The sequence below is a fragment of the Pithys albifrons genome, chromosome 20, assembly GCF_047495875.1.
Source record: "Pithys albifrons albifrons isolate INPA30051 chromosome 20, PitAlb_v1, whole genome shotgun sequence".
Taxonomy (NCBI): Eukaryota; Metazoa; Chordata; class Aves; order Passeriformes; family Thamnophilidae; genus Pithys; species Pithys albifrons.
This window is the reverse complement of record NC_092477.1, coordinates 5438976-5453125: the sequence shown is the minus strand read 5'-3', so window position 1 is coordinate 5453125 and position 14150 is coordinate 5438976. Positions and strand designations below refer to the sequence as shown.

General features: G+C 46.5%; 1 protein-coding gene across 1 annotated transcript in view; it reads right to left on the bottom strand.

Moving 5' to 3' along the window:
* PAPPA (pappalysin 1) overlaps nt 1–13509 on the bottom strand; it is a 181106-nt gene extending 167597 nt beyond the window's left edge. Inside the window, exon 1 of the mRNA XM_071574522.1 lies at nt 13113–13509. Within this exon, the coding sequence (XP_071430623.1) occupies nt 13113–13509 (397 nt within the window). The remainder of the gene's footprint in view (nt 1–13112) is intronic.
* Nucleotides 13510–14150: the final 641 nt, after the last annotated feature.

Here is a 14150-nt window from a genome sequence, read left to right as displayed (position 1 = left end):
CACCTTTGCTGCCAAATCCTGACCCTGTAGAAACCTTTCAAGAAGAAACACAGCCCCCCTTGAGATGCAGCTGCTCTTGCTTCCCTCTCTGGCCTGTTTCATGGAGCCTGCAGGTGTTTGCATGTGGCCCTTTCCCAGTAAAACTGGTGGAATGCCGATGTTTAAAACAAAATAAAATAAACCACCGGTGTTAGAGCGTCCAGTGGAAGACCACCACTGTTTGAGCACTGCTTCTGGTGAGACACAGAATGTAAACAGTCTGATTAAACCATCTCCAGCAAGAGGACTTTGGGGAATTCCAGACTTTCCCAGCAGAAGATCCTCTGCTCGTCATTAATTCAGAACTCTTCAAAGGGCAAGAGTGAATTGCTCAGCTTTCCTTTCTAGGAGAAACTGTTGATAACTACCCTGGAATTCTTGGAGGAAGCTCCCCAGGATAAATCAGGTCCATTTACACCACCACTCCACCCTGCTCCTTTATTTAATCTGTTCACAGGCAAAGGGGTTGTGCAACAGCTGATAAACTTTGTCCATTCTGCAATATGAAATGTTCATTCCTAATTGTCTTCCACCCTGTTGGGATGGGAGGTGGAAAGACCACACTGGAATAGTCTTACAGATAAGACTTGACAGAAAGTATTTGTACAGTAAGAGAAACTGCCCTTTCAACAAAAAGCAGCAGATAAGACTATTTTAAACCATGCCATTTTAAGGTATGGAGATTCTGCCAGCACTGGAGACCTTTTGCAGTACTTTTAAAACTTCAAGGCTCTTAGAGCTAAAACTGGCACCACAACTATTGCATCTATAAAAAACTCCCTTAATGCCAAATTTCCAAAGACATTCCTTAGGGAAGAGGGAGATCCTGAAACAGTGACATGAGCACTGCATTGACACCACAGTTCCGCCTCCCTCACTCCCACAAGTTTCCTTTATCTGATGGTTTTCATGTGCATTTTGAGCATCCAGAAAGACTTATCAGAGGATCCAAGTGTCTCCTGAAAGGAAACAAACACATCATTCACTCACCTCATACCTGAGACCACCAAAGTGCAGCGTGAAAGGCACAACCCAGGAGCAGTCAAAAGAAAATGGAGTTTTTATTCAGTTCTTCCTGTGCTGTTAGAGCTTTGTGGGATCTCTGTCAGGAAGTCAAAAGACCTTCTGGGTTTTCCAGCCGACAGTGCCATTACTGTGCCCAGCTGTCCCTTGCTCATGGCGACCACAGTCCTGTGTCACCTATTCCCTTGGGTCCTGCTCTCTCCTACCTCCTAAAGTGGGTGTTTCTGGGAGAATGATGTGCAACACCAGATGTACCATCAGCCTTGTGCTCAGACTATAGCAGGGCAATTATACTTTGGGCTATTTCAGTCCTTTCACAGCCTTTGCGCAACTCAAGAGCAAAAAGATTTGCCAGGAAAGAATTGAGATTTTGGTGTCAAAAAAGTCCCAACAACAAAACAGACAAAATCAGCAGATTTACCAAGAAGAAATTCTACAAGTGCACTGAAGCCAACCTCCCTGCTCAGGGTTCCAGAACACTGTCCACACTGATTTTAAAGCAAATTGTCAGGTTTTTACCCCTTTTATTTTCATAATTTCCATCATGAAGGGAAAAGAAGAGAAAGACACACAGTTAGACAGAGAGGCAAACATCTCATCAAAGAAACTCCTACAAGCAGATGCAGAGTAGGAAACATCCAGCAACCCTGCTGGCTCCAACCCACAGGCTGGACACAAGTTGTGGTTGATTTTCATTAACTAACTTTTCTTCCCGTGAACTTCCTCTGAGGGTGTTTGTTTATAAACAGAGGAAGGAATATTATTGCTGGAGATGGGACAGTATGGGTGGGGGTGAAGGAGTTTAGGGCCACAAGCCTGGAGAGCAGAGTTCAGAAGTGTTTGTTGCCAGAAAGACAAAGGGCTCACTGTAAAACCGGTCCATGGCCTAATTCCACAGTCTAGAGGGATTACGATATAGGTATGGGCAGAAAATACTTCAAAAAGTGAAAACAACCCCAACATTGTACAAATGTTTCCCACTGCATCACCATAACCATTACACACCCAAACGAAACCACCAGCAGCGGTGACGGTGGTTGGAGGTTGTTCTCCACAACATCCACTTCTCAGCCTGTTCATTTTCCCCATTGCAGGCACTTTGTCTCCAAATCCTACACATTCACAGGTCTGGAGCATCCCCCCCCCGACCCTCCCTCCACTGTTTTCCTCTCCAAAGGAGTTACTCCAGGTTTACTTTGGTGTGTTCCAGAGCAGAATCTGGCTTATGTTGCTCGCCCTTCCCTCTGCCAAGTACATTTCAAAACTGTGTGTGTAAGGCATTTAGTTAACATTTGCTTTTTGTCCCAGTACTCCTTTTCTCCCTGAACATCTTCATTCACGAGCTACAGCACAGGAGGCTTCCAATTCTTGTCTCTTTTACACTGACAATAATTCCCATTAAATTATCACTGGTGAAAGGTGCTGTTTTGACCTCAGAGAGGCTGCTCTGTGTATCCACAAGACAGATGACATGTAAGACAGTAGTAATGCAAGCTCCAGATTTCCACTTTACACCTCAGACTTTACAGGCACAGAAGCTGCTGAATTCAGAACAAACTCACATGGATTGTACAATGTGATGCTCCTGACAGAAACACCAGTTGTGCACAATAGATGGGGGTTCCTCCCCAAAACCCTCTGGGGCATCAACGTGCTTTGTGGATAGCCCCTTCTGCAACCTCTCTCCTAGTCTGGATTTAACTATGGGGTAAATCAGTTGCTTTTGTCCTTAATAACCTGAGACATCCAGAGACAAATTTCCAGCATTTCCTAGGAAGATAAGCAGTTACAACTTACATGTGTTACAAGCTGTTTCTGCACGTCAATACATTAATCAATGTGCAGACATAAAAAATATGAATTTTTTCCAGTTTAAATGAGAGCACTCTGAACTAAGGGGCTCTGGTGATATTTGCCTTTCTCTCCCCTATGAGCTGCAAACCTTGTTCCACCTGAGAAATAAAATAACCTGTGCTGATTCAAACCTCACCAATGTGTCTAGTTCAGAGATATTAATTCCAGACTACCTGATCTTCTGCCATCTCCAAAGAGCTCATGTCACAAATGCCAACTGCCTTCTTCCCCCAGGCCCTGTGGTGCCTCCAACAGTGTGGCAGGTGATAGACTCCATCACCACCATTACCTCAGGACAGAAACTATCCAGTGAAGAACCACCATCAACAGCTACCAGGAAATGTCCTACAGGAATAAGGGTTTGTGACTTCACACAGACAACAACCTGGGTTGAGGAACAACCATCATCATCCCTAAAAATTAAAAAAAAAATAATGAAAGGGCTGCTGCTGGGCTTTATTTCTGGCTTTGTCACCAACACAATACCACATCTTGGACAACTCAGAGCATCCCTCCATTCCTCAGTTTCCCTGATTTTAAGGGCAACGTTCTCTCACACCTGAGAAACTTACCACCACCATCAGCAGGATGTTTTCTGCCAGTTATCAGGATTACAAAACCATAATCCTGCTGCAAACATAAAGGAAAATAACAGCACTAAGTAGAGGGGGAAAAAACTCCATTCAAAACTAAGTAACGCTGGTAACAGTGAAAGCCTTTCCTTTCTATTTCTTTCCCTCTCTTAAATAAAACAAACAAAATAATGGTGATAAAATCTGTTTCCTCAATCCAATGGATGATCTTTGTGAATGTGCTTCCAACACTAACAGCAGAGAAGAGACAAGGAAGCAAACGAAGGAGGAAAGGAGCCTGCAGCTGATGTTCAGCGTCGGGAACGGCGCAGCTCTTCTCCCAATGCTGTGACGACAGAAGACTCCTGGGAGTCAGAAGAGGGAGGGGAAGATGGGTCAGAAGAGAGAAATCCATATGGGAAAGTGATTTAAAGCAAAGAGAGAGATAGTAAATTAGATAAAGGAGGAAAAACACAGCAGAGGGGAGAAAGGAGAAGAGATAAAAGAGCCCCGAGCATCACCCAAAAGGAAGACTCGAGGAAAGCCTACCAGGCCCTGGCATGATCAGCACAGAACAGAGGGGTTTTCTTCTCTAACACAGCAACAATTTTGCTTTCATGAGCTGGTATCATATCTCTCAGCTGCTGCTTCACCAGGCCAATTCCAGATGCTTCTCAGTTTCACTTCCCCCTCACTCCCTCTCTGTGAGAACAACCTTGTTTGTGCACGGCGAGGATGGATATTAAACAGAACAATATCAATAATTCCCAGAAACTATGCATGAACATATGCCTGACTGAGCACACAAACACACAGCCTGCTTACCCTCTGCTCCAACAACAGTTAGCAGAAGCCACCAGCCAGTGGCCACCCTTGGTGTGCAGGGAGGGAACATCACCCTCCTGCAGCAAAGAAGGAGAGAACTACAGAGAGTGTGGGGTCACCCCATGGCACGAACTTGGTGGGGAGGAGGAAACCAACCACTGTGTGGAGCAGGAAGAAGGGAAAGCAGGGGAATCAAGGACACCAGATAGGAGAGAAAGAAGTGAGGCTATGACGGTGATAAGAGAGTGTGGAGGGGATTGGATGGAAAAGTTACACACTTACATCACCCCTCAGAGCAGAAAACCTGAGAGTGGGTTTGGAATAGGCAGACTTTTAACACTGGGAGAAAAGAAAAAAGGAAGAAAGAAAAAGAGGAAGGTTAAAAGAGACAGAGGCCAGCCTGGGATTTGGAGTATAGCAAAAGGAAATAAACATGTGCCCTTCCCCTGGCCAATTCCTCTGATGTCAGGGCTTCACAGTTTATCTCCTCTTGTCTCTAAAGCAAGAAAGGATGGCAAAACAAAGGAGGCTGAAGCAAGGATCATGGAAGGGTCCAGGCTGTAGAGAAGGGATGTGGCAGACTCTCTGAAATCAGAGACTAAGCCAGACACAGCCAAGTTCAATGGTATTTTTCATGATCTTGACCAGGTTTAGGATCAAATCCCTGCTGTCTGTGTAACCCCATTCTCACCAAGGGATAATGGACCTGTATTTTTATTTATTCATTTTTAACGATGATATAAACTATTACCTCACTTGGTGCTGCCAAACTTGTGGATGCTGAACACTCCTCAAACTGTTTTGATCACTATGAACAAGGACAGCAGAAAGTAAAATTCTGGGATAAGATATTCCCTCTGTTCTCCTTTTAACTTGCCTTTTTGAGTTCTGCTCTGCTCCTGTGCAGAGTAAGAGTACTTTGACTTCATGGATGGCTTTGGGGAGAGTAAACTTTATAATAGGCACTAACATCAAATCAAAGCAGTTTACAAGATGTGCCACTTGTGTCAGAATATGTGGGGAAATAAACAAGCTGCTCCTCCTTGATCATTGGAGTTTAAATGCTCTATTGATCTGGGAAGAAAATCAAAGGTGCTTTGGAGATTGTGTGTGTATGTGCATGCATGCACACAGCAGAGAAAATGAGGAGAAATGTGGGGACACACAGAAAATAGCAGACCAAGCAGGTATTTCTTCCCCCCAGAAATCTGAAATAAATCTGAGAATCATATCCAGAGATCACGCAGGGAAATGGGCACAGAGCAATGGGTGGGTGAGGGCAGGAGGAAGGCACAGCTTCATTTCTAGCATTTTTTTGAAAAACAAACAAACAGAAAGGACAGCACAGCCAATTCTTCTGTGCCCAGAACAATGCATGAAGCAAATGCCCAGAACTTAAGGAATAGAAAAGTCCAATATTTTTTGCATATTTGAAAGATTAATATATACTGACCATCTAAACACTGTACTAGATGAAAGACTTGGTAGCACTGAGAGAGGAGGGCAAGTGAAGTAAAAGATTATATTTGACTTGCTGATGTAGTTGAGAGAAAAATATAGAGGGTTTTGATCCAACATGACTTTTCTGAAGGATTTTCTAAATAATTTGGAATATAAAACCTGAAAAAGTAAAAATGTAACAAAGTCAAGGAGTTCATTCCTGCTACAGCGGGATGAGGAACTGCCACACAGGGTAAGACCAGAGAAGGGTGGGAAATGTTTGATAAAATATTTTTCTCAGGAAAAAGGGAAATTAATCAAAACAGACTATCTGTGGGAAAGGATCAGTTTTGGCAAATATTCCAACTTAAAATTTCAATTGAAGTTTCATAACTGACAAAACACCTGATTCTTTTTTAACTCTCTGAAAATAAGAAAGCTGATACCTTTTACCAGCAAATGTTTTCCTTTCTCATACTTAACAGTTTTATAAAACACTGTTTTGGATTTTAGGTACTTAAGATGTTGTCAGTCTGTCCTTCTCTTTTCCTGTCTCACATTATAGGGGTGATTCTTGGTCTTAGCTAAAGATCTTTGGTTTATAGTAGAGCACTGGGAAATTTTCTGTGGCCTGTGCTATATCAGAACCTACTAAGTGGATATTCTGTGAATGTTTGGACTAATTATCTGCTGTTATACCCCTGACACTGCAGGGGACTGAATTTGGCAACCCAGGTGGTCCCTTCTCTGCTTCTGCTCCTATAATTTCTATCGGAGAAAAGAAAAAAGGAGCTGAAAAAGCAGTGGATAAAATTAGAAGTAGAACTATTATAGAGGAACATTTCAGCTGACCCCAGTCATGGAAGGGTTTATTTTTGTTTTTTCAATATGTCTTTTTGAAATAAGCCACTATATTTTGATTCCTTTCTTCTGGTTCAGGCCAGCATGAAATTTCAAGCTGAAAGCACTCAGTTAATCCCATGGTCTTGAGAGCACTTAAATGTTCTTGGTCCTGTGGTATTTTTTTATGGAATGGTTTGGGTTGGAAAGGACCTTTAAAACTTCCCTCATTCCACCTCCTGCCATGGGCAGGGACACCTTCCACCAGCCCAGGTTGTTCCAAGCTCTGTCCAGCCTGGCCTTGTGCACTCCCAGGGATGGGGCAGCCACAGTTTCAATGGGTAACCTGTGCCAGGGGCTCACCACCCTCTTAGGGAAGGATTTCTTCCCAATATCCCATCAAACACTCCCTCTGGCAGTGGGAAGACATTTCTCCCTGTCCTATCCCTCCAGGCCCTTGTTCAAAGTCCCTCTCCAGCGCTCCTGTAGAACCTATTCGGGTACTGAAAGGCTGGAAAAAGGTCACCCTGAAGCCTCCCCTTCTCCAGGCTGAACAATTCCAGCTCTCCCATCCTTTCCTCCCAGCAGAGCTGCTCCAGCCCTCTGACCATCTTGGTGCCTCCTCTGGACTTGCTCCAGCAGCATCATGTCCTCCCTGTGCTTGACCCCAGAGCTGGAAACAGCACCAGAGTGAAGTAGAGGGGTAGAATCCCCTCCCTGCCTGCTGGCCACTCTTCTTCTGATACACCCCAGGATATAACTGGCTTTCTGGGTGCCAGTGCACCTCACACCTTTGTGCCAAAGCTGCTCAGGGAGGTATCCTGGCTGCAGCTCTCTCACAACAGACCTGTGTCGTGATGTAGCCAGACCCAGGCTCCAAAGAAGGTATTTCTCCACCAAAACTCCCTGCTCCACCCAGCTGGCTGCCCTGGCAGAGCTGGGCCCCAGTGATCAGGGAACTTCACACTGGAAGTTGGTTCTTTGCTGTTCAACACCTCTGGCCAAGGATCTCTCCTTCCCTTGGACTTGAAACTCATGAAGCTGCATCAGCAAACATCTGGATCAGCTTTGAAAGTGCAGACCTGTCCTGTTCTTTGTTGGAATGGCAAGTGTCCCCTACCTGTGTGGAGGGTCTCCAGGGAGTCAGCACTACCCCTCCCAGCCACTGCAGTGCTCAGTGAGACCCGCTGGGATTTGGGATTTAAGCTCATCCCTCATCATGCCATGTGTGTCTGGGGCTGAAAATGGGCACCTGTGCTCAGTGCAGCCATGGCCTTGGGACATCTACAACCCCCTCGTGGCACCACATGGGGAGGCGATGTGAGGACCTGGAGAGCAGCTCCAACCCAATCCCAGGGTGCCCCAATCAGCGCCCAGGTCTGTACTGGAGATGGTTTAGCGTGCGAAGGCTCTCCAAGGGCTTCCTCTCTCCTTTACCAGTGAGGCCTGCCCTCAGCAGCTCTGCTCTTCTCAGACATCTCCACAAATCCCTGAGGAGAGCCCTGCTCCTGCTCTCTCTCCAAACACCATCCTCTCCACTTGCTTTCTGCCTCACGCAAGTTTTTCTAACTGAAACAGGCTGGCTTGAAATAAATCAGGCTGAAAGGAAGCTTGGAGAGGCAAACTCAGCCCAGGACACATTGCTGTGCCTATAGGAGACAGCCATACATCATTTAGGAATCTAAATTTGCCATCCTTCACACACACAGAGTCAAATTTCCCTCAACCTTTTATCACCTTTTAATTCATTAGAGCAACCCACATGTAAGTACTTTAATGGAGGAAAAACCCACCAACTTTCTTCTAACTGTGCTATTCTGACTCTGGTGTGTAGCTGATCAAAGGAATGAGGCTGGTTGAAATTGGAAATCTTATGGAAAGAAAAATTCTTTTTCTTTTCCAGTTTCCGATTCTTGTCCCATCTTCCACGGGCTGAAGGAAATGTGCTGTTCAAAGGCAAATATTTAGTAAATGACAAGCTATGAGGTATTTTTTCACTGACCTATGAGTCAGGCCTTATCCACATCTATACTCATGAAGTGGATAATCATTTGAACCCATCCACAGGGAAGCCAAACCTACTCAGCTACCTGCACCCTTCAGCAATGGTGCATTTGGAGGCTTGTCACCCTGAAGAAGCACCTGTGCAGGTGGTCCAGCTCCTGTCACTTCACTGTGCCCATCATGCCCATCACCCTGGGACCTGGCACATGCCAGCCTTAGTTAAACAAGAGAACTACAAGTTTTATGTTTGACTTTGTCTTTCATTCTAGTACTTCATTATGCATCAATAAGAACATTCATGCAATTAAAAGACAACAGGCTGTTGAAGATGAGAAAATGCTGCATTATCTGTCTGCCTATTATTTTAATACCAGTGAAACTCAGAGTAAACTCACTATTAAAAACATCCTCAAGTTCCAGCACAGCCACCACAAGGATCAGCCCTGGTGTAGAATCCAGCTCACTGATCCTCCTTGAAGTGCATTAAACCAACATCAGACTCCAGACCTTCAGAGGGGAACCAAACTGACCCCCCAAAGTAAACATATATTCTAAACCCTGTGGAGGGACCAGACCTAAGCAGTGCCAATTACGTATCTCTCTATAATTGCCCAATTACTGGACCCAGACACAGATGTTTCTTAGTCTGTGACATGCAAAAGTGGTGGCTTTAAGTGAGCTTCACCGTGCTGATTTTGGCATTTTTTTCCCTTTGGATTCTGCTGCAGTTTAATGTTCATCAAGGACTGAAGTTGGGAAAACATAGGCACTCCCTTACATAGGAAGCTTTATTAAGTTGGGATCATGCTCCCTGTTGGCAGGCTGAGGAATAGAGAGACAGAGGAGAATGAAACCGAGACGAGGAAAAAAAAAAAAAAGCTAAACCAAAACACAAATAACTTTCACTCTTAGAGCAGGCACGCCTTCTTACTCCAGCTCCCGCTGCCGATCATTCATCCCGCTCCTTTCAGCTCCCAGCCAGCAAAGAGTCAACATCTCACTCCTGTGAAAGCACGAGCCACCCCACTCCGGAGCCACACACCAGAAAACACTCTGACAGGGACTCAGGAGGATCCCGTTTCTCAGGATGGGGTCGCATTTCCACAGTAGAACTGAAATATCTTTAATTACACACCAGAAACAAAGTCAAGGGAGCTTTGAAGCGTCTTATTTTGCACGGTGTGTGTATCACCTGAGTACAGCCCGACCCTAACTCCCTCCTCCACAACCGGAGGTGCATTCAAAGGCTCCGCTGGGGAAAGCGCTCAGACTCTCATGATTAATACCATGTGCACACGTGTGTGTTTACAAGAGGGATGTGCTGTGCTGTGTGGTAGGTTCGCACATCCAAGGGGTGCTTGTCCAAGAGCTGTGTGGGCCGGGGAGGGAGGGGAGGATGCAGGAGCTGAGACCTGCCCCGGTCCGCGGGAGCTGCACCGCGGGAGCCGCTCCGACCGAGCACAGCCCGGCTCCAAAAACGCTTCTGAGCCTTTGCGTAACACAGATCCGTGGGTCAGAATTCTACTTTCCCAACAGCTTTCCCCGACAAATGCCAGAACAGATATCAGTGGAGTCAAACAGGGCAGGAATAACATCACTGCCAACCAGCGTGAAAATTGGCAGAGCCTGGCACCAGGACTGCCTATCATCAGAGCCAGGGCATGGCCCGGCACAATGACGAACCCACTTAACAGCGCTGTAAAATTACCCATTTATGAAAACAAATTGAATACTGCAGCAGAGGGTGACGTAAGGAGAGTTGGCTCCAGACAGAAACCCCTGTAGCCTGGATTAGCAGAAGAACTCCGTTATGTCAGGGCTCAGCCGCAGGAGCTGAGAACAACTTCGGTCCTACACGAGATTTTTAACAGACACAACAGGTTTCCCCTACAGACACACATGGGGCTCCTACGGGGCTTGCAGTGGTTACTTATATGCCAGCAAGGAGGGGTGGAAGGGGAGCATTTAGCACGGGCAGAACGTGGGGGGCAGAAAGTTGATGAAGATACAAGGGCAACTCTGGAAAAGAGTTGTCTTCCAGTCAGTACTGCCCTATCCCTCAGATCTGTATAACCACAGTTTCCCACTTTGCAACTGGGTTGAAAGTTAGGGCAAAACTCACTTCTGGCACTGCCAGCAAATGTGCCCCACTCCCTTTCCCCTCACACCCCCAGGTGGGATCTTGGTTTCAGTGGGGTCCTACAGATGCAGCTTCAACAGCAGGACTGAGCTCCACAGTCTGTCACATCCCAAAACAGTGAATATGTGAAAGCCAAGAGTTTTGGCAGCCAGAACCCTTGATTTCCTCATTGAGGGAAGCGTAATCTCTCCCTAAGCTTGCTGCAGGTCTGGGAGGCTGTGGTGTGTGGAGGATACTCCGAGTGAGTTCCTCTTGGACCTCTTCCAGGTGTTTACACACAGAGCCAAACCTGGCTCCTCTTCAAGAGTCCATGCGAGGGGGGCAGGGGGAGCTTTAAAATAAAATAAAAATCACAAAGTCCTCCCGAGCTGAGCTGGAAGCTCTACAGTGCAAAACTGGGGCATTTCTCTTCATTTTTCACAGTGGAATGTTATTTCCATGCATAAAATGGGTCAAGTGTTTTATACAGGCAACAACCCAACCTCCCCCATCCAATTAAAGTATTTTACCACAAATGATCTTTGTGTGTGTTTGTTTAGGTTCCCTGTTGTGTGAATTAGAGATACTTGCACCAAAGACAGACATGGGGTCTTAGGTGTTGGATTAAACACATTTAAAAATACACTGACCATGGCTTTGTTACTGATGAGATCTGTGTAAACCCAAATTCTGCTTTTCCTAACTTGAAAGGGAAGCACTTGGAGCCCTGGGGTTTAAGTTAAGAGTGGGAACCAGCAGAGTGGAGTATGAGAAAGCCAGGGGAAATAAAGCAAGTAATAACCCATTTCACCTATGAAATTAGTCCTCTAAAGGCACACGGGACCAGCCCACGCCCGGCACGTCCTGCCCACCCCGGCAGCCCCACACACCACGCGTGCCCACTCCCAGAGCAGCCGGGATTGGGCGAAGTTAAGGAAAGCACTGCTGAGCGCGTCTGAGTTTTTGTTTTCCTCAGGACAAAGCAACTTTTTTGCGAGACAAGAGCCCCGCCGGGCAGGGATGGGGCAGCGGAGCTGGGCATGTGGCAGGAGGGAGGGTGGCAGGGCACAGGCGAGCGGGGCTGGTGGCACCAGCGGCACAGGCAACGCTGCCTCCCGCTAGGAAGTGCCTCCAGTTAAAGGGAAAGGGGAAATCCTCCCTGTCTCTTTAAGGCATCTTAGGACATGGAAACTTTGTACTTTCAGGGAATCTCCTTGCCAAAAGAACTGTAAAACATGCCTTCCCCCACCCCGCTCCCCCCGATACCCGTTTCTCTTTCTGTCTTGTTTTCTTTTTTCTTTTCTTTCTTTCTTTTTTTTTTTTCTAAGGGGCATTTCCATTTTCTATGACTTCCTTCAGAGCAAAAGATGGATGTGGCGACATTTATAAGGGTTTGTAACCCTCCGAAAAGTATCCGATTTCACGACAACTTTGCTGCACTTTATCACTAAAGCGGGGAAAGGGCGGGAGGTGGCGGGAGGTGGCGGGAGGGAGGGAGGGGGAGAGGGAGCGAACGCGCCGAGAGGGACCCAAATTCAGGATAGGCTCATAAAATTTAAATAAGAAAAGTGCAATATTCCTTCTTATTGTCCAGCTCAGACAGCTTTGACTGGTAGCTGCTTTGAGTACTAAATGATTTTATAGGGCTATTTGACCTTAGAATCATTGATGTTACACTTGCCATTTCTAAGGGCAGACAAAAATACTCAACACATCCTCTAGCTGCAGTGTGAGTCCCAGCCCTAGCTGAGTGTCGAGGGGTTGGGAACTTTATAAACTCATTTGATTCATTTGAGGTTTCACAATAGCCAAAAGTTCCTTTATAGCTTTTTGGAAACCACACACTAACGTTGCATCTAAAGGGCTAAGAGTGAGGTACACTAAAAAGCCAATAAAACCAAGGAAATCGTAGGGGGACCTTAGATATGCAATTCTTTGCAGCCACACACTGGACACACACACTTCTTTTCATACATACAAACACGCTACTTTCAAACGCTCTACTTACAGTTTTCCAACCTGAAAATTAGATAAAAACCCACCGGGAGAGCTGGCTCTTCTGTCTGCATCTCAATCCGTGCACACAGAAAGACAGAAACCACCCAGGGCACTGCCATTTCCCTATGCAAAAGTTTACATAACTTTTTTTTTTTCTTTTCCCGCGAGCATACACTTTCAGACGGTTCGCAAGAGCTCCGGGATCTCCCCAAATGTATGGATAGTAAAGGCAGCCGAGCGTGTTTGCACATGCACTGCCCTCCGTGTGCCGGCTGCGGGGCACACGCGATGTGCACACACATACGCTGCACACACGCACGCCTTCAGCTGGCGGCTCCGCCGGCTCCCGGCGCGGAGCGGGGATGCTGCTGCAGCCACAGGCACGACCAGCTACCTACCTGCAATGACAGCCGGAGATCTCTGTCCTCCTTCAGCTTTCAGCCACACTTGCAAAGTGAAGGCATCTCGGGGCAGCTCAATATCTGCCTTCAGCCGCAGCTGATCACCTTGGCCACTGAAATAGAGCGCCCTGCTCGGGGTAAGGGACTCCTCTTCGTCCTTTACCTCCCGCTGTTGCCTCCTGCGGGGGACATGCCCAGGCTCCAGCCCAGCAGTGGAGCGCCTTCCTCGGGCTAACCTGGTGGCACAGGTGCCCGGGGCAGTGTGGAGGAGCTGGCGGCTGTGCCTGGTGTCCCTTCGTGCCCTGCGGGAGCGCTCGTCCATCCCACATTCGGGTCCACTGGCTAGGGCTGTACAGAGAAGCGCAAGAGGCAGCAGCAAACTCCAGAGCTGCATTTCCAATCTTCCCCCCCCTTCTCCCCTGCAAATCCTCCCGATCTGCCAGCTTTGGGCTCCTCCTTGCCTTGACTTTCTTCTCTTGTTCACCCTTCTTGGTATTTGCTCTTTTTATAACCCTTCTCAGTTGCTTTTTCTTTTCTTTTTTTCTTTTTCTTTCTTTCTTTTTCCTGCTTATAGATTTTTTTGCTCCTTAAAACAAATAAAAATCAAATAAATCAAAACTCCTTCTTGGTTGAAATGTATTTCTCTGTTCTTCCTCCTCTATCTGTCTTCTTCTCCTCTATTCCTCCACAGCTGGAATTCCTCTCTCTCTTCTTTTCTCTGCTGGATTTTCTTCTCTTTATTTTTTTCTTCTTAAAAAAAACACACACACTCACACACACACAAAACAAAACAGAAAACCAAAACAACCCCCCCAGCTTTCTCCAAGACTCAGACCCACTGATTTCCCTCCCCCCAAAAGATGCTCTAATCTATTTATTTTTTTGGCCTCCTTTATAACATAAGCCACAACCCCCTCCTTCCCCCCAACCTCCCCCCCTCCCTTCTTCTCCACAAAATGAAAGAAAAGAGAAAAAGCCCCTCAGAAGATGAGTAAACAAGAATATGCTAATCTACTCTAGGGTGCTCCACCTTCC